Source organism: Lactuca saligna, chromosome 5, assembly GCF_052625555.1.
Source record: "Lactuca saligna cultivar CGN05327 chromosome 5, ASM5262555v1, whole genome shotgun sequence".
Taxonomy (NCBI): domain Eukaryota; kingdom Viridiplantae; phylum Streptophyta; class Magnoliopsida; order Asterales; family Asteraceae; genus Lactuca; species Lactuca saligna.
The window spans coordinates 196689000-196709574 of record NC_136421.1 but is presented as its reverse complement, the minus strand read 5'-3'; the positions used below and the strand labels follow the sequence as shown (position 1 = coordinate 196709574).

General features: G+C 35.1%; 2 protein-coding genes and 1 non-coding gene across 3 annotated transcripts; 2 read left to right on the top strand and 1 right to left on the bottom strand.

Annotated features, from left to right (window-relative positions):
• Window positions 1-8845: 8845 nt before the first annotated feature.
• On the top strand, window positions 8846-10260 carry LOC145044991 (uncharacterized). Its single transcript, XM_078993345.1, has 5 exons — window positions 8846-8966; window positions 9087-9207; window positions 9537-9640; window positions 9751-9882; window positions 9981-10260. Exons 1-5 carry the CDS (start codon window positions 8964-8966, stop codon window positions 10005-10007), a joined length of 387 nt encoding a protein of 128 aa, XP_078849471.1. The 5' UTR covers window positions 8846-8963; the 3' UTR covers window positions 10008-10260.
• A 3250-nt stretch (window positions 10261-13510) lies between these two features.
• On the top strand, window positions 13511-13592 carry TRNAS-AGA (transfer RNA serine (anticodon AGA)). The gene has a single exon. It is a non-coding gene; the product is annotated as a tRNA-Ser (tRNA).
• Window positions 13593-13813: 221 nt separating this feature from the next.
• On the bottom strand, window positions 13814-16548 carry LOC144998556 (Pentatricopeptide repeat (PPR) superfamily protein). The gene has a single exon (XM_078958303.1). The coding sequence runs from the start codon at window positions 16116-16118 to the stop codon at window positions 13830-13832; it is 2289 nt and encodes a 762-aa protein (XP_078814429.1). The 5' UTR covers window positions 16119-16548; the 3' UTR covers window positions 13814-13829.
• Between the last annotated feature and the right edge of the window lie 4027 nt (window positions 16549-20575).

Here is a 20575-nt window from a genome sequence, read left to right as displayed (position 1 = left end):
ATTGTGGATCCTCTGAGTTATCTACTCATAATGATACTACTAAAATCCACTAAACAACAAAGCTCTCACACTAAGGAGCTTCCTAGGCCATCCTAGGATCCCAAACTTACCCTACCATCAGCTGTTGAAAACTCATACTAATATCAACTAACTACTTCATGAATATAATTACATGTAACAAGCCTTAAATAGTCTTTAGAATGAAGGACCCAACCTTACAACGATTGGACTCAAATGAGAGTTGCAATAGGTAAAAATCAATCATTACAAAAGTATTTAACATTTGCAGTATGTAACTTAACATATCCATTTAATAGTTATTCCACATCAATATGGGTCCCACAAAGCACATAACAAGCAACATTAGGGCGATAACATTCTCTAGGCCACAAAACATAAAAAGACATCCTCGAACTAACTTGCTTCTGTGATGCTAGGAACTTCTACCAACATTGCTAGTCTTCCTAGATTCTCCTTTGAGAATCTCTCTTTTGAAAATGCTCATACAAGCACATTCTAACATTATTCCTAGGCTTTCCTAGGGTTCCCTTCACACCGCTCTTCGGCATCAGCTGTAGAAGAGACTCCCTCTAATACCTTCTAACTACCCCATGAATATAATTACATGTAACATGCACTAAATAATTATTAAACTTCAAAGTATCACACTACAACAGTTAGACTCAAATAAGAGCTGCGCAATAGAGTTAAACATATCCTTCTAAAATTATCTAATCCTTGCGACATGTAACCTAACGTATTCACTTAATAATTATCCAATATTATTGGAGGTACCTAAAATCATAAAGCAAGTAGCATTCGAGCATCAAGTAATCTAAACATGTGACTTACTTAAATCAGGCCATCCTATCAAACAATTTGAAATCCATACTAGTATGCAGTTCTAAAAGCTCAACCAACAAGCATAAAAAGGCATCTCTCCTAGCATTCTATCATGCAATCCTTAGCAGATCCATAGCCATAATCTAGCATGAAATTCTTATATACTAATACCAAAACAATAAGCATAACACATGTATGCGTATTTTTGGTAATACTTAATTGAGCTCACTTGATTGCATTCATCACACTCTTTTTCTTAAAATGTTTTTGGAAAACTCATTTTCTTTTAAAAGATTTTATTAACTCCTCAGTTTGATTTCAGATACACCCTGAAGTGTGCATAAATCCCTCAAACCAAGGCTCTGATACCGACTTGTAATGTCCCAAAAATACTGAGTACAATTTTCATTTTAAATAAGTCAAAAAAATTCATACATTATCTCAAATTACGATTGGTGTAAAAGTATTCTCAAAACATCAGGGTAAAAACATATATAATTATTGAAAAATAAATCTTCAGGTAATGTAGTGCGATCAAGCCAAGTTCTTATTTTTAAAATTGGTAGTACCTGAAAATGTTTAAACCATAAAACCTTAAGCACAAAGCTTAGTGAGTTCCCCAAAATACCGCATAACATACATATATGTCAGCTCAAGGTTGTATCGGGTCTATTTCACCCATGAGTCTATTTCAACTCATATGGCAGCACAAGGCTGTACCCGGTCTATTCACCCTCGAGTCTATTTCAACTCATATTTCAACACAAGGATGTATGGGGTCTAGTTCACCCCCGTGTCTATTTCACCCTACATATATATAGCAAACATGCACACAAGCATACAAGCATACAACACACACAAAAGGAGTCACAAAGACTACTAGCATATACCATCCCTAGTGTCCTTTCAGTATAGTGAGCAAACTCACCTAAATTACTCATTGGAAGCTCAACCGCCACCTCAACAATAGAATAACCAACCTAAGCTTCCTAAAGCTAAACTGAATCAATCCTTTGCAACATGCACAATTTTACTCAAGTTTGAACAAAAGTCAAATTGGTCAAAAAGTCAATAGTCAACGGTCAAAGTCAAACAATCAACATGCAAACTGATGATGTACCCCTCAGAACGGGCTAGGAGCAAGCGAACCCCCGGCGAGACGCTTGCAGGGAGAAGTCGGGCCAGCGACTCGGCCGCCTCAACAGTCCAGGACTCCTATTAGGCGATCGCGTAGGAAGTCCACCCTCACTAAATATTGTCCTTTAGCTACAGTCAAGAGATAATGGCTCCAGGAGACAAAGAGCACAACCAGAGCATTATCGCCTGGACCAATCATTGGTTCGGACACAAATGTGGAGGATGGCCCTCCAATAAAAATGGTGGATCTTGTTGGAACCGTTGTCCTTGTCCCTCGTACGGACCGAGGAAGATCCTCAGCATAAAAGGATGGTCCCCTTGTCTTGGGAGGTAAGTTATTCAACCCCGACCATACACCTCAATATACATAGATTTACATAGCTAACTTGATCGTCAGAGCGTCTTTCCGGGACCTCCTCCCGGAGAGCGGTTGACGTCTTTTCTCTCTTTGTGGCCTTTCAGGTTTTATTCCAGCAACCATCTCTCAGTCGTCACAGTGGTTCGGAACCAGGTCCGAACAATTTCATACACCACCACTGACACCACCGCCACCGACATCACCACCACTAGCACCACCTCCATCGACACCACCACCACTAGCCATACCTGTTTCACCACCTACCCCTACACCCAATACATCCACATCCTACTCACCCTCATCAGATGCACATAATGCTCTCACCCCGTCCACATCTAGGCATCCCAACCCAAGAAAACCAGCAAAGTCCATAGTCGTAAAACTTAACAAAGCGTCATCCAACGCTGAAGAGTGACTAGACCGCGAATCACTAGCCGAATGGTCGTAAGCCCCAGTGTCAACCTGAGCTTTTAAGTTTGCCCAACCTGACTCCTCTCTAGCAACAAAGGCAGCATAACGGATACGACTAATACCACCTATGAACTCAGGATGCTCGAGAAGCTTGTCCATCACACACACAAATCCAACCTGAAGGAGCCAACTATGATTTGCTCTTAACACCTCCAGCTCACGCTCACGATCGACAAGGTCTCACTCCAGGCTTTCATTCTAGATCATCAAACCTTCATTTGCTTGGGTCAAAGATTCCACTTGACCCTCCAAAACACTACACACATTCTCTAACACCAACTTCCCTGACACCAAAGACTCGTTCTCATTTTCCAACCGACCAACGACGACACTCAGGTCCGCCACTTTACTCCTCAAACCAACCTCACTCTCAACAAGGGAAGAATGTACATGATCCAACTCCTCAGATCACTATGCACGGCGCGACCTAGCGGCCAGATATGTCATGGCTTGTGCAGCGACATAGGAAAGGTTATGAGCCAAGACAACATTGCTCATCAAATCCATATCATCCACGGTGGCAGGAGGAAGAGCATGGCGGGTAAAATCCAAAGCAATAGAATGCACAGATAAACGAGAGTCAGATTGTAAGCTCCGCCCCAGAACAAATATAGGTGTGCTGCGCAATGCCTCCACATAAACGGGTTCCTAAAACAGCCGCTCAGGACTACCTCTCGAAGATTGAGGACTAACACCAATACCTGAAGAGATTGGGAAATGGGCTAATAAGACACCCCTCCGATACCTTCAAACTGTAAAACGTCATCATCGGGTATCACTAACACATCCCCCGGACTGGACGACGTAGATGACAACAGGCACATGAGATCGCAACGCTGCACCATGCACCGCCCGATAGGCCTCGAGCTACCCTCAAGGCGTTGGATCACTCATCGCTTGCACAACCTTCCTTTTCTCTGCAACCCGACGAACGCCAACTATAACCCCAACCTTGCTATCCACTACACTATCAGTCGCCGACCCGGTAGGAATGCGAGTCCCAATTGTAGGGGTCACGACAGTATATGAACCCTATCGACTTCCCGACGCATAGAACTCCCCACGGGTTGTGGGGGCACCGAAGTAGCAACAGTCAGTCGACAGGGGGGGAGACAAAGTCTCGTACAGGGGTACTACACGGTGTTCCAGCTTCCCCTGGTAATGACCCCGCAATACAGAGTCCATGGAGACGGAGCACTCAACACCTGTCGAACAAACGAAGAAGGAAGGCATGAGAAAGCAGAAGCAAACAAGAACCTTTTCTAAAAAAAAGGGGGGGGGAGGGATCCAAAGAGAAATATAAAGACAACTCACCATTAGAAGCAGTGTAGAATACATACATCTCCCCCCGGGAGTGCCAGCTGGGGCTCATCCCTACACCAGCAAGTATTCTCCCCCTAAAACTTGAGGAAAACCTGAAAATGTGGGCGTATGAACTCAATTTGACTGATTTCAATAGATGGATGATGAAGAAAAGGAGTTTCCAAGTCAAGAACAATTGGGAGATACTTGAGGATTTGAAGATCTAGTAACAAATATGATGACCTTTGTTATGAGAGCTTTATAATCTAAGTGAAGGAGTGAATAATGTTCAAGGTAGGATGATAATACTTACTGAATGAGAGTGAAAATCTCAAAGTCAGCCTTGGAGTCTCGTGTTCCTTGAGAGGGAAATAAGAGGGAGGTGTTTGTTTCTTGGTGAAAAAGTGAGTAAAGTGGAAGGAGATATGGAGGTTTCCATACTTTGATCAAGATACCAGCTAGAGGAGAGGTGTGAGAGGACAAATAGTTGACGAGGTATGGATGAATAGTGACTGAGGGTTGTCCTATGTGGGTTAACTTGAGTCATACTTCATGGAAAGAGCAACACTCTGTCTCAATATCTTACTCACTAGATATTGTTCTTCAGTTGAGATTTTCCCCCAAATGTGATTAAAATATGAATACATATGGTCTTATATGTTAAAATATAAGTTTGGGTGAAAATTCCACACGAAAATCATGAAAAACGAGCTTAAAACGCAAAAGTGGTCGAAAACCGGGAGAAGGATGCGAACCGACAAGGGTTCCGGAGGTACTAGGTGAGTTCTGAAGTCAAATCCTAACTTCCGGAGTGGTTTCCATAGATTCTGAAGTGATATTGTCTGGAGTATGCTAAAATCCGAAGTGAAAACCTTCTTGGTTCCTTAGAAGGTATCCGGACCAAGAGGGTTTCAGATGAGAGGTTTAGGGTTCCTTAACAAGAGGTTCAAGATTCCTTATCAAGAGGTTTAGGGTTCCTCATAAGGCATTTCGGACTAAGAAGGTTTCCAGACAAGAGGTTTAGGGTTCCTTAACAAGAGGTTTAGGGTTCCTTATCAAGAGGTTCAGGGTTCCTCATAAGGCATTCCGGACTAAGAAGGTTTCCGGACAAGAGGTTCATGGTTCCTTAACAAGAGGTTCAAGATTCCTTATCAAGAGGTTCAGGGTTCCTCATAAGGCATTCCAGACTAAGAAGGTTTCCAAACAAGAGGTTCAAGGTTCCTTAACAAGAGGTTCATGATTCCTTATCAAGAGGTTCAGCGTTCCTCATAAGCAGGGGCGGAGCTAGAATTTTAGATTAGCGGGGGCTAAGACATACATCGTAAAAATATAGAGGTGGGACTTTAACTAATAATACACTAATACCAATGGAGTTAAGGGGGGCAAAACACCCACTAGTCCCCCTACTGGCTCCGCCCCTGCTCATAAGGCATTCCGGACTAAGAAGGTTTCCGAACAAGAGGTTCAGGGTTCCTTATAAGGCATTCCAGACTAAGAAGGTACTTGGAGAGATTTGGGAGAGATTTCACATACTTGGAGAGATTTGGGAGAGATTTCACATACTTGGAGAGATTTGGGAGAGAGAGAGAGAGATTGATAAAGAGAGATTGAGAGAGGCTTCGCTTGTGACCCTTTTTTTGGGATGTTTAGCTTCGCAACGAAGGTTTCTACACTCCGTTAAGCCTCGTTAAGATTGTTATATGCCTATGAGGGTTATGGAATAATGTTTTATCGAGTGAATCCATCACTTACCTTGATTAGGGTTTAAATTTTCTGAACACATGAAATTTTCAAGTGATTACTTTGTATTAACATAGCGAGTTGTACAACTTTAAACGTAAGGAAAACCCTAATATACTAGGGTTAGCTAAGTTGACCGGTTTGACTTGTTGACCTTATTTGACTTTGTTTAGACCGAAAATTGATGGTTTTCACAAAGACCGGCATCAATGGTCTTCAGGTAAACACTTACTTTCCGAGGAGGAGGTCGAGTAATCAAAGAAACAGAGATCGGAAACTCCACCCCATCAACAGGAGTGAGGCCATAAGTCTCATGAAGGGTGTCGAACTCGAAAGAACTAGAGATCAAGCTCTGAGTAGAAGCCATGACAAAGAACAGAAGGAAAGAAGAGAGAAAGGAATGAAGAGGCAGGATAAGAACGAAAAGAGAAAACCGCTTGGGAGCAATAAAAGGGAAAAAGAGGGATTTACGAAAATCCATGACACGGCTGACGTAACCGCCGTGCGCACGTTGTAACGTCACATTACCATAAATGAAGCATCGACCGAGTAAAAGCATGACACGTGAACCAACAGTTAAGTCCAAAAACATCATAGCTAGCTAGCATACGCTCTGACTACTGGACTGGGGGACTTGATGACGTACCCTTCATAGCGGGCCAGAAGCAAGCGAACCCTCGACGATACGCTCGCAACGAGAAGCCGGGCCAGCGACTCATCCGCCTCAGCGGTCCAGGACTCCCGCGAGGCGACCGCGTAGGAAGTCCACCCTCGCTAAATATTGTCCTTTAGCTACAGTCCAAAGATAACGGCTCCAGGCGACAAAGAGCACAACCAAAGCATTATCGCCTGGACCAATCGTTAGGCCGGACACAAACATGGAACATGGCCCTCCAATAAGACAATATATTATTTATTTATAAATAGTTAACTTTTGTTTTCTAACGGTAACCGATCAAGTATAATTTTTCAAAGGGAAAACTACAAATTAAGTAATTACATATTGGTTTTATAATCGATTTAGTCCTCATATATTTTTTTTATTCAGTTAAGTCCCAAAAACCGGTAATCGTATTCAATTTAACCATTTTACACGGTTAATAGGTCATCCAACTTTTGAAAATTACATTTTTGGCCTATATTTCAAATCTTATTACAAATTTGGTCTAAAATTTACACTTTGACCATATTTTAAATTTTATTACAAATTTGGTCCAAAATTGACCATTTTGGCCCAAATTTCAAATATTTGTTATGAATTCATCATAACTTTAGTTTCTTTACATCTTTTTTTTTTTCTCAAAAAAATTTCGAATATGTTTTTTCTTTATAAAAGCATTTTATACACAAAAAAATATATTTTTACATAAAAAATCTTATATTTTATATATAAAAACCTTTTAAAACTTATTTGTATAAGAAATACCTATTTATAAAAATAGGTATTTATTAAGTACTTAAATATTTACAAATTCATTATAAAAAAAATATAAAAAGCACCTATTTTACAAAAAAATGAATAAAAACACATATTTTATTATAAATATATTTTGCAGAAACATTTTATACGCACCTAAATAAGTGTTTGTATTACATTTCTTTTGTAAACACACACACATATATATATATATATATATATATATATATATATATATATATATATATATATATATATATATATATATATAAACATCTATTTTATAATAAACACATTTGTATTCAAACAAGTTTATATATAAAATTTAGACAAAGACATATTTAATAAAATTATATTGAAACACGTTTTATAAACAAATTTACACAAACATGGTTTTCTAGTATATATATATATATATATATATATATATATATATATATATATATATATATATATATATATATATATATATATATAAAAGCATGTTTTTGATAAAAAAACATCATTTAAGAAGTAAATTATCGACAAGATTATTCTTCTAATGTATACTCCAAATAATAGATATATAAGAATTAATACTATAAAATAATAACTCATATTCAAAATTCATTTTGAATTTTGATCCCAGATAAAAAATGCGCCTCTTCAAATTAAAAAACAAAATTTATTGTCATAATTTTTTTTTCAGCCGACACAACGTTTTATTTTTGTTTTAAACTCAAAATAATCTATCAAATTGGGTTAATTTCCAAATTATAAGTTACCATATTGCAAAGCAAATTAGGTTTTACTGTTAGATGTTTATCAAATGGATTTGTATATATTTATGTACTTAACAAATACCTATTTTTATAAATAGGTATTTTGTATACAAAAACATTTTTTACAAAAAAAATTTATATAGAAAATATAAGATTTTTTATGTGAAAATATGTTTTTTATTGTATAAATATTATATTTTTGAAGAAAAAACATATTCAAAATTGTTTTTGAGAAAAAAATATTGTAAAAAAAAACTAAAGCTAGGATGAATATATAACAAAATTATGAAATCTAGATCATAAAGGTAAATTTTGGATCAAATTTATAATAAAATTTAAAATTTGAACCAAAAATAGAAAATTTAGATCAAACTTATAATAAAATTTAAAATCTGAAAAAATGTAATTTTTAAAAGTTGGATGATCTCTAAACATGATAAATGATTAATTGAATAAAAAAATATAATAACTAAATCGATTATGGGTTTTTGAAACTTAATTGAATAAAAAAATATAATAACTAAATCGATTATGGGTTTTTGAAACTTAATTGAATAAAAAAATATAATAACTAAATCAATTATAAAACAAATATATAAAGATTTTTTTGTAGGTTTATTTTTTTTTTTAAATATAAAAAAAAATTCCGTAAAATTATTCATTGTATTCTTTGTGAATCAGAATAGCCATTTGCCCATTTATGTAATTTTTGTGCAGAAACAATTAAACAAACAACTTTGCGTTTGCCCCTCGGTGAACGACGTCGTTAGAACGCAATCTACAACTTGGTATAGAAAGACTAGAAAGCCCTTTGCAGGCGAGTGCCTAGTAGCTTCCTCTTTAAACCCTTCCCATCGTTCTCTTTCATATCGGTAAAACCCTAGCCTCCCTGCTTCCTCCCTCTCAAAGAAACAGCTTTCAATCCGCCGAAAAAATGGTATTCTTTTGCTTGAATCCCTTTTCCCCTTCTAAATTTTATGTTTTTGTAGCAGTCTTCTATATATCAAATGATCGAAGTTCGTATCTTGTTCTTGAAAATTTTGATTTCTTTTTGCAGACTGGAGAAGCTGTGAATCCAAAAGCGTACCCACTAGCTGACTCTCAGCTTACAATTACGATTTTGGATCTTGTTCAACAAGCCGCTAATTATAAGCAGCTTAAAAAGGGTGCCAATGAAGGTATACTCTTTAACCCTTTTAAATCTTACTTCTTTCGATCGTTATATATGAAGGATTCGGTATTGCTTGGTGATTATAGCCATTTAATCCAATCGTATGAATGTTTTTCTGTGACCTTTAGGAGAATTACTCAGTATTGTGATTTTGGATTTTGTAAATTATCCCAAATTTTTAATTCCTAAGAGCACCTGTATCTTTTGTCTTCTTCAAAAAAGCTCTTTGCAAATGGTTAAACACTCGAAACATGACTTGATTTTCTTAATATTCCAAATGGGTATTTTTGGACGTTGGTTGTGTGCTAATTTACGTTTTTACCCCTTGATTCACAGCTACAAAGACCCTCAACAGGGGTATATCTGAGTTTGTAGTGATGGCAGCAGACGCCGAGCCTCTTGAAATTATCCTCCATCTTCCCCTTCTTGCTGAAGACAAGGTATTCAACAATTAGCACAATTATAAATCTACAAATTACTCATTAAGATTTTGATATATTTTTTTCAATGAAAAAGTCTTAATTTTATAAACGTATTTGGCAATTTGCAGAATGTTCCATATGTTTTTGTTCATTCAAAGGAAGCCTTAGGTCGAGCATGTGGAGTCACAAGGGCTGTGATTGCATGTTCAGTGACAAGTAACGAAGGCAGCCAATTGAGATCTCAAATACAGCAACTCAAGGTTAAAAACGTCTTTTTGCAAGACACTTATTACTTAGTATTAGATAAGCAACACTTTAGGGTTCTAAATTGTGTTTGTTTTGATGCTTGATTTTTCAGGATGCGATTGAGAAGCTTTTGATCTAAACAGGAAATATGGAAATTCGGTGTGATGGGCCTTTGTGGATTTGAGTTTTGACTCCATTGTTAAGAGGCTTTGATCTTTCTTTTTCCTATAAATTTTATCAATTAATGTACTGAATTTTTTGTTTTTTGTTTTCAATCTTGATGCATTTTTGCAACCATGAACACTATGATTTCTAGTTTTGTGTAACAGTGAAGTTTTATATGCAACTTTTCTTAGACAAATTAATGATATTAATGGATTTGAAAAGGTCTATATGATGTTCAAATGCAAGTATTACTAACAATATTTGTTGTTGCTTTTGTAGTTTTATAATGGTCCTTAGACTGATTGATGATATTATGCTATTTTATTATATTTCTATTATGAAAATTTATCAGTAAAATATTTTACTACCGATTAACATTTTTTTTTGTTCTTTGTAGTCGGTAAATTATATTTCTAATTGTTCCCAACATGGCTACAAACGACCTTTTTGAGACCAATGTGTTTGTTTTTTACTTGAAATAGGGATATATACAGTAAAGTCCCAATATTTTCATTGATTTGATAAGAAAGTCTTAAACTTTATTTTTTTGACAGTAAAGTTCAAATTACCGGCACTTTTTGACACTTTTACCCTTTTTTCCCGGTTAGCCGGTAATTAGAACTTTTTTGTCAACAAAATAAAGTTTAGGACTTTCTTGTCAAATCGTCAATTAAGACTTTACTGTCAAAAAAATAAAGTTTAAGATTTTTTTGTCAAATCGTTGAAAATATTAGGATTTTAGTGTATATATACTTTTTTTGGTTAGAAATTTAATGGTATGATACTCTTTAAGCATAAGAGTTATTGAAACATTCTCTAATAAGTTAGATCCTATTGAAATCTTTTATATTTGCTTCTTGTTAAATCGTTTTTTTAATCTCAACAAACCGACATTGAAAAAAATTGAGATAATCAAGAAAGAAAGAAATAACCAAGATTGTGTTGGCTTTTTTCCAGTCTCAAAAATGGAGAAATTAGAAACCTAAAAAGACGAAAGTGTTCTGGCTTTATACAAACACAAACAACACATGCCTAGTCAAAAGGGTGTGACTAGTCAAAAGGGTGTGACTAGGCATGTCTTGTTTGTGTTTGTATAAAGCCAGAACACTTTCGTCTTTTTAGGTTTCTAATTTCTCCATTTTTGAAACTGGAAAAAAGCCAACACAATTCTGGTTATTTCTTTCTTTCTTGATTATCTCAATTTTTTTTAATGTCGGTTTGTTGAGATTAAAAAAACGATTTAACAAGAAGCAAACGTAAAAGATTTCAATAGGATCTAACTTATTAGAGAATGTTTCAATAACTCTTATGCTTAAAGAGTATCATACCATTAAATTTCTAACAAAAAAAAGTATATATACACTAAAGTCCTAATATTTTCAACGATTTGACAAAAAAGTCATAAACTTTATTTTTTTGATAGTAAAGTCCTAATTGACGATTTGACAAGAAAGTCCTAAACTTTATTTTGTTGACAAAAAAGTCCTAATTATCGGCTAACCGGGAAAAAAGGGTAAAAGTGTCAAAAAGTGCCGGTAATTTGGACTTTATTGTCAAAAAAATAAAGTTTAGGACTTTCTTGTCAAATCGATGAAAATATTGGGACTTTACTGTATATATCCCCTTGAAATATCCCGTTTCTTACAATACCTTGACTCCACCTAGGCGGTTTATATGGAACAAATTGCAACGTCATTTTGTTCAATTCAACTAAAAGAGAATATAACAAACTATCATCAAAGAGGGATGCATAGATTATATATATGGAAAAGGACATGGCATTTTCTATGGAATTTGAGAAGATGAATTTGAGTTTAGGCTATGTTAGGTGTATTAAGTTTTAACTAATAAGCTAGCTGTTAACTTATAAAGTAGCTGAACAAAAATAACATTTGGTAAAAATAGTTTGATAAACTAATTAATAAAAATACAATTGGTAAATTTATTTGAGAAACTACTGGAAGATATAAAATGATAGAAAACGACATTTAAAAAATCTCGTAAAATATGCTAGTTTATCGGCCGGATGTGATGCACCAAACATAGTCTTAGTGAATAATATGCTTACTAATGGTAATAGTGGTCGAATTGCGGTTTTATTGAGTGATTTTAACTATGGGTTTAAAGTAATTTTCGCCATCTTTTGATGAGTGTTATATGCAATTTTAATGTAATATTGACAATTTTTGTAGATGTTTGGAGGAAACTGAATTGATGTAATTATAATGTAATATTTGGTCATAGTTTGTTATTTCGTATTCTACTTTTAGTCTAAATGCAAAATACATGTAACTTTTGTCCTTTGAGCATCTAGGCTTCAAAGGAAAATTTTACGAGTAATCATTTTATCAGAATGAACATGTACGATGTTATAAACAGGTTAATAACTGTTGGTGTTATATAATTTTGTCAAAGTTTCTTATCCCACATAAAAAGGAACATTAAACGTTGAAATGTTTAAAAGGCTTGCTCTCTTAGTTCTACTCCAGTGGACTAAGAGCTTAAGGTGAGCTAGTGTGGGGTTGTGGGCTTTGAATTACTAGCGGACTACTAGTAATTTAATTATATATTAAATGGTCAAAAAATGGCCTTGAGAAGTTCAAAACTGAATTTTGACAGTTTCATGTCGATCCTATTTAAACGAGTCAAATCTGATTTGCCGGGCCTCTTGAAAAAAATACAGACGTTTTCCTCGCTAAAATAATTCCATGAACGCATATCGTAGATTCGCCAGAAATCAAGTTCTAGTGTAAGAACTTGATTGAAGATAGTTGTATCTTCTATTTAGATGTCCAGATACTATTGCATTAATTGGGACGAATTTTAGTTTTAGGACATTGCTTTGTAATCATCTAGTTTTCAATCTGTAATTTTCATCTGTAAGTTTACTGTTTATGTTTATTGATAGTGTTTCCATTTGATTTTGTAATATATGTTCATATTTATACTGTTGTATTACACAAGTTATAACAATAACATTCTACTTTAAAGTAAAAAAAAACACGTGTAGTTGTTTTTATCATAGCATTCTAATTTCATTTCCATGTTTAGGCTTTACAAGAATTTTGTTTCCGCATAGATTGTTGGATCAAAGATTACAAATGGGTCGAAAGACTACAAAAAACTGTCAAAATGTATTTTACTTTCATTTTACAGTAGTTACTTCTGTAAATTGCTTTCATTTTATAGCATTTTACTTTCAGTTTAAATCCTAAAATTCTAGCATTCATTTTATAACATTGGAAAACATATGAGATTTCAAATTTTCAATAATTGGAACTTCATAAAAATAAATCTTATTTTGTATGAATTAATGTGGATCGAAGCATTTTCCATTAAGTAGTATGGTTTAAGGACATAGATTTTATGCGATTCACTTGGAGAATATGAAGAGATAAAACAAGGTTTGGTTTTGTTAGTTATCTAGCTTTCGAATCTTGGTTTTTATATCATCCAGTAAGAAATTTAACATATGATGTGGACGTGCCGGAGTGGTTATCGGGCATGACTAGAAATCATGTGGGCTTTGCCCGCGCAGGTTCGAATCCTGCCGTCCACGATTTCCTTTTATTTCATTAAAGCTTCATGCGACAAAATAATATCAAATTCCGATCTTATTAGGTTTCTTGAAATTCCATTTTATTTTTTCTTTCGACCAAAATAACCTCCTTATATATGAATTCGATTCTATTTTCTTTCAATCAAATGCCTTGAAATACCAAACATACTCTAACAATTTTAATTTAATTTAATTTAATCATCTTCCAATATCAAAACAAGTAAAAAAACAATATCTCTATAAAATCTTCACTTCCTCAATAACATCATCACTCACCTTTAAACATTTAATTCCCACCCCCAAAACCCCAACCATCCAATAAATCTCACCCGTTTGCGGATGTGACATATCATCCGATGAAAACTTATGACCCGACCCGAGCTCCCCCACATCCACCCAACTCAACCCCACAAGTTTCTTCACATTCATATCTCTCATCCCTTTCCTAATCCTTGCCACCTCACCCCACTCCCCTTTCTCCGCATACATATTCGACATCAAAACATACGAACCACTTTCCTTAGGCTCCTTCCTCAACAAATCCTCTCCCACCCTCTTCCCCCTCTCCATATCCCCATAAACCTTACAACTCCCCAACAAACTCTGCAACACCGGAATCCCAATTCCCCCCGGAATCACCCGCATCAACTCCTCCGCCGCCTCCAACCGCCCCGCCCGCCCATACATATCCACCATACACGAATAATGCTCCTGGCTCGGCTCAATTCCATACACTTCAACCATCGACTTAAAAACCTCGTTTCCCTTCTCCACCATTCCATTCCGCCCGCACGCGGTTAACACCGATAAAAACGTAATGGAATCGGGATCGAACGATTGGTTTAACATCTCTTGATACAATTCCATCACGGAATCGTAATTCCCGTGTCGGGAATGAGCGGAAATGATCGCGGTCCATGCCACTTGATTCTTGTTGGTGATTTCGTGAAAGACTTTACAAGATTCGTGTATGCTTCCGCGTTTTGCGTACATGTCTAAAAGAGCTCCTAATACGATTGAGTTTTTGTTGTATCCGAGTTTTGTTAAGTGACAATGGGAGCATTGACCGGATTTCAATGGGATTGACTCTGAAGACGCGATTGCACTTAAGACACTACCGAATGTGTATTCGTTAGGGTTTGAATCCATTGAGTGGAATGTGGTTAATGCTTGTTGGAATAGCTTGTTGAAAGTGAAACCGGAGATTAATGCGTTCCATGAAATGGTGACTTTGTGTTTGATTTCTTTGAAGATGTTGATGGAGGATTGTATGGAGTTGAAAGTCGCGTACATTGTGATGAAGCTATTGGCTATGATTGTTTCGGAGATGAAGCTTGATTTTATGGATAATGCGTGGATGGTTTGACCTTGTTTGACCATGGTGGATGAAGATATGGCGTGTATTAAGCTAACGAATGTGACCTCGTTTGGATACACGTTATCCATTCTCATGTTGTTGAATAAAGATAGAGCTTTTTCTTCACTTATGGAGATTATTGTTGTCCATGAGACAACGTTGCGAATTTTCATGCTTTCGAATACTAATTTTGCATCTTGGATTTGGTTGCATTTTGAATATGTGGAGATTAGAACATTGGAGACTGATTCGTGTGTTTCGTATCCGGTTTTGATGGTTAAAGAATGTATTTGTTTTCCAAGATTTAAGTTTCTTGCATGTCCGGAAGCTGAAACTGCACTTGTGAATGAAACATGATCAAGATTCATTCTTGATCTGATCATGTGGATGAAAACTGTGATTGCTTGTTCTCCGTAGCTTCCTTCTTGACTATAACCTGAAAGCATGGCGTTCCATGAGACTAAATCTTTCATTGGCATTTCATCGAACACCTTCTCTGCGTCCACTATTCGTTCCCATTTTGAGTAGAGTGTTATAAGTGCATTTGCGATGAAACCTTCACTTTGCATTCCGGTTTTTAGAACAAGAGAGTGTAACTGAATTCCGAAGAGAAATTCTTCACAGTCTGCGCAGTGTGCTAATGCAGAAGTGTACGTCACTGCATCGAAAGTAACTCCTATATGATTCATTCGACAAGCAAAACTCAGTGCTTCGTTATTGTTCTTAAACCCTGAGAGTAAGGTGTTCCATGAAACGATGTCTGGGTTGGTCAATTTGTCGAAAATAGCCATAGCACGATCGATTTGTCCGGCTTTGGAGTACATGTTCATCAAAGAATTGGAGACGGATAAAAATGAATCAAGGCCAGACGTGAATGCAAATCCATGGATTTGACACCCAAGTTTTGGGTCTCCACGACATGCCTTGGTAGCAAGAGCGGTGGAAACTTCATCGACATGAGTAACACCCACTTCCCGAATCTGTTTCTTGAAGATTTCAAGAGCTTGAAAAGAGCGGTTTCGGTGCAAAAGATCAAGCATGGAGTGGTGGAGATATTCGAGGTTTGGTTGAGGAATTTGAACGAACAGTTGGTGCCCATCTTGAAAAGAACGGAAGTTTACTACACTTTTAGCGTGGATGCATTTGGAAACCAGTTGGCGTGCAATCATCAAAGTAGTTCAATCAAATAACAATGGAATATTTGTTGAAATGAGAAACATATAACTCATCTAAAAGACATCCTTGATGTTTCAAGAAAGAACTTGATGAGATGGGAAGCAAAAGAAATAACAAAATTTGGTACGATCCTTGAGGGTCGGATGGTCGCAATGGTCCAATCGATTTCGGGATCGGCTGGTGAAAATTGAAATATAAAAATGTAGGGTTTTCAATTACTACAGGAATCCTACTAAAATTACTCTGATCTATACCCTAATGAATTTTATACTGTGCTGCAATTTAGGCATGTGGGAAGAGGGTGGGAGTGGGTGCGGCTTGGGTTGTGGTTTGCCACCTTAACCGTGACAAACATCGTGTCTGGTCAGTGGTTTAGGGCGTGACTAAGTTGAGCTTCGTACCATCGAGTCATTCATTCTCCCAATCAAGATGAATCTTTTAATCTCTAGACTAATCAATCTTTCCAATATCAATCAATTACTCATTAATATCAAATCTTATAATTATATCACAGATAACACATCAATGAATTTTTAGAGTAGTGTTACTGAAACATGCTCTAGTGTGGAGGATAGGACCCTTGCATTCCTAGAGGCCCACGATCGTGTGACTAAAGAGATTTTACGAAAATGATCATAACTTTGGCTACGGGTCTCCGTTTTGGGCCTACGACCGGTCAAATCGAAGCTTGGAGCAAAGAGCATGCCTAGGTTCCCAAAGGGGACTTACCCATTTTTGAGTTCAAAAATCGCTTTCTAAATGGAGTTATGAACAATTTTGTTATGTTTTTATTAAATTTTGGGTTTTGTTTTTGGGTTTGTATTTGACCCATTGATTTTTAGGGTTCCGTTTTAATTTCTGCTTCTTATTTAACTGTTTTTGATGTAATTTGGATGATCGATCATTAATTTTATGAACTTTTATTTTCTCCCGAAGAAGCAAATATCACAATATTCGTAGAATCAACGTGATTTTGAAGAGATTAACCTCATTATTCTTTTGGTATCAACAAGTTCACTCTTGTTTATTTCATTTTTGTTTTGTTCGCTGCATTAGTTACTGACCTGGTTAATTAGCAAACTAATTCAAATTTTGGTTTCAGTCATTCGTTGTCTATCAGCTCATCATATGGTAGCACCTTATTGTATCCCGTATCATCCATACAACAATATATCTTCGCCGTAGTAATCTACTGCAAATGACACCCGAACAACGTCTCCAATCCAACGTGTCAAAACTCCCTCAAATGACTCGAGACTCATATATATATATATATATATATATATATATATATATATATATATATATTTAATAATAATAATAATTTAAATGACTTACACAATCATGAAAAGACTTATTGAATAGTTTGATTTGTTATTATGTAATTGTTAATGTGATGTAAATTAATTAGTTTTATAAATTTAACATCAAATTAATATCCACACAAAACATGTTAGTACATCTGCATGATTAATTTTCTATCTAAATGGGTCACACATACTTTTTAGAGTTATGCTACAGTTATCGTTCGATTCTTACTTCTTGATGCTTAATGAATGACTAATTTGATTTTATTGATAATTATTTTTTTTGTAAGTATGCAAAATATATAGGTTTTTTACGATATTAAAAGTTAAAAATTTAATGAACCGGGTACCCGATTTTGGAACCGCTACCCGCCGGTTCCGGTTCCAATATTTTAGGAACTGGTATCACCGGTTCCGATTCAGGTTCCAACTTTCTAGGAACTGTCAGTTCTGGTTTCCGGTTCCAGTCAGATATGGCGGGTACCCACCTATGCTCACCCCTAATTACACTATCTCCGCCAAGTGTCCTTGTGACTTGCCTCATTTCACATCGTGACACATCTATTACTTGCCACATGTCACTCTCTGGTTAAAGCGTGTAATCATAAATCACTCATTCTCACGTCACGAGCAATGTACCTTCACGTTGTGATGGTCAAAAGTTGAACGTTGACTTTGACTCCGTTGACTTTCTCAAAATAGCAACATACTTCCATCTAAACTTCAAACAACCATAAAATTTTCATACAAACTCCGTTTTCGATGATCTTTATATCCACACGCTCCTCTTTAAAAGATCTATCACTTTCTCAACTCCATTTTGCTAAATAAAAAATATCCAATTTAAAGTAACTCCAAACTGTATTTCACCTACTTGCCTCATATCATTTTATATCTTCCGAAATGATATCTGGTCACGAAAGATTGGTATTACATTAAATACATGAATTTCCATAAAATATACAACTTTAAAAATCTATAAAAAGGAATACTTGATCTTTGACGGTTAGAGAAATTCTTAATTATACAAATATCTATAGATAAGTGAAAAAGCACTTGGAATATCAAATAATTAAAGATGAATTTCAATAAAATATACAAATTTAAAAATCTATAAAACTGAATACTTGATCTTTGATGGTGAGAGAAATTCATTATTATGCAAATATCCAAAAAGAAACAACTTGGAATATTAAATACTTAAACATGAATTTCCAAAAATATACAACTTTAAAAATCTAAAATATCGACAATTTCTAAATCCATAAGAACTACCAAATATAAAAATACCAAATCAGAACTAACCAATCCTCCCTAATAAATAATTTTTTTTTGCCACATGTTTTCTTTTCCTTCATTTGGACATATGATATTTTCTAGAATTTTTGAAATTTTCTATTTTCCACTTGTCATTTTATTATATTTTTTTATTTTATTAAATTAAAATTCCATATTTAATATGTAAGGTAATATATATCTAATGTATTTATTAGAAAGAGTTTATATGTAATGTATTCAATATATTAAAGCCTCATTAATTTTAACAGTAAATTACACGAATGGTCCCTATGGTTTGAGATAATTTGCGCGTTTGGTCCCTAACTTATTTTTTTAACTCGGAAGGTCCCTACTATTTGTTTTTGTTACGCGCTTGGTCCCTACTGTTTGTTTTTGTTACACACTTAGTCCATGTCTTACCTAAAAATACCATTATTTAAATAGGGAAAAATGGTGGGGTGCGTAAGGTAAGGTGAGAGGAATGGGGCTAAGGGTGTGTTTGTTTAAATAAATTAAAAAATCAATGAAAAAATAGTCTTTTTAGGTAAGACAGGGACCAAGTGTGTAACAAAAACAAACAATAGGGACCTTCTGAGTTAAAAAAATATGTTAGGGACCAAACGCGCAAATTGCCCTAAACCATAGGGACCATTCGCGTAATTTACTCTAAATTTAATAATTCAATTTTTTTCTTATTTTTCTTATAAATTCAAACTTTTCAAATTGTTAAAATTTCATATTCAATTTTTTTAAATAAACCTATGTAATACATGGATGTCACACTTAGTAATATAATACATAATTACTTGGTTCCTGTGCTGTGACATCCCCAATTTCACGGCTAGAAAATACTGATTTGTTTATACTTTGTTTTTAAAATCAGAGTAATCGTTTAAAGAAAATCGTTGCGGAATTTGTCCCCAAAACAAAATATGATAAGAATTTATCAAAACATTTCTTAAAGAAAAGTATTTTCATTATATAACAAAATCTCGGGATGTCATGTTCCGATACAGACACATAAGCATAAACAGAACTTACATTTACTTACACTAATGATTTACATCTCCTTTAATCTCTTAGTTAAATATGTCTTTGTAATGATACCTGTGATACAAAGAAAACTAAATGGGTCGGGTTTGGGAGCCTGGTGAACATATAGGGTTTTCGACCCACAATAATATAATTATTATATTCAACCATCAAACAATCAACCAAATTATCCATCCCCATTATCTTCTTTATTTCTCAAGGTTTTACCCTAAGAATTCAACTATCATTCATTTATTTATTCATTCATAAGGATTGACCTAAGGAATTGACACAAAATCCATTGCTACATAAGGCACATCTACCAACATCATCCTTTAAGTGCCTCTGCCAGAATTACGTCATACACTTGACATTATCATATAAGCGCATCTGCCAGGATTATCCTATAAACGCATCTGCTAGTATTATGACATTCTCTATTTGGTGCATCTACCAATATTATTCTCAAGCGCATCTGCTAGTATTATGACATTCTCTACTTGGTGCATCTACCAATATTATTCTTTAAGCATCTTACATACCACGTCATTTACCTCATCATATTATCACATACTAACTATATCTACCCATGTTCTACCCAACATATTAATAGATATAAAATACATATACGGTTTAACTCATTTAAAAACCATATAAAACATCCATTCCACATTTATCTCAAATAAACAATAGTATATAAACACATAACACGCATTTCAAAGCAAATACTTCATATTTATGTGTTAGAAGAGAGTAACCACACTCTCATTCATATAAACAACAATATATATATATATATATATATATATATATATATATACATACATAGCACA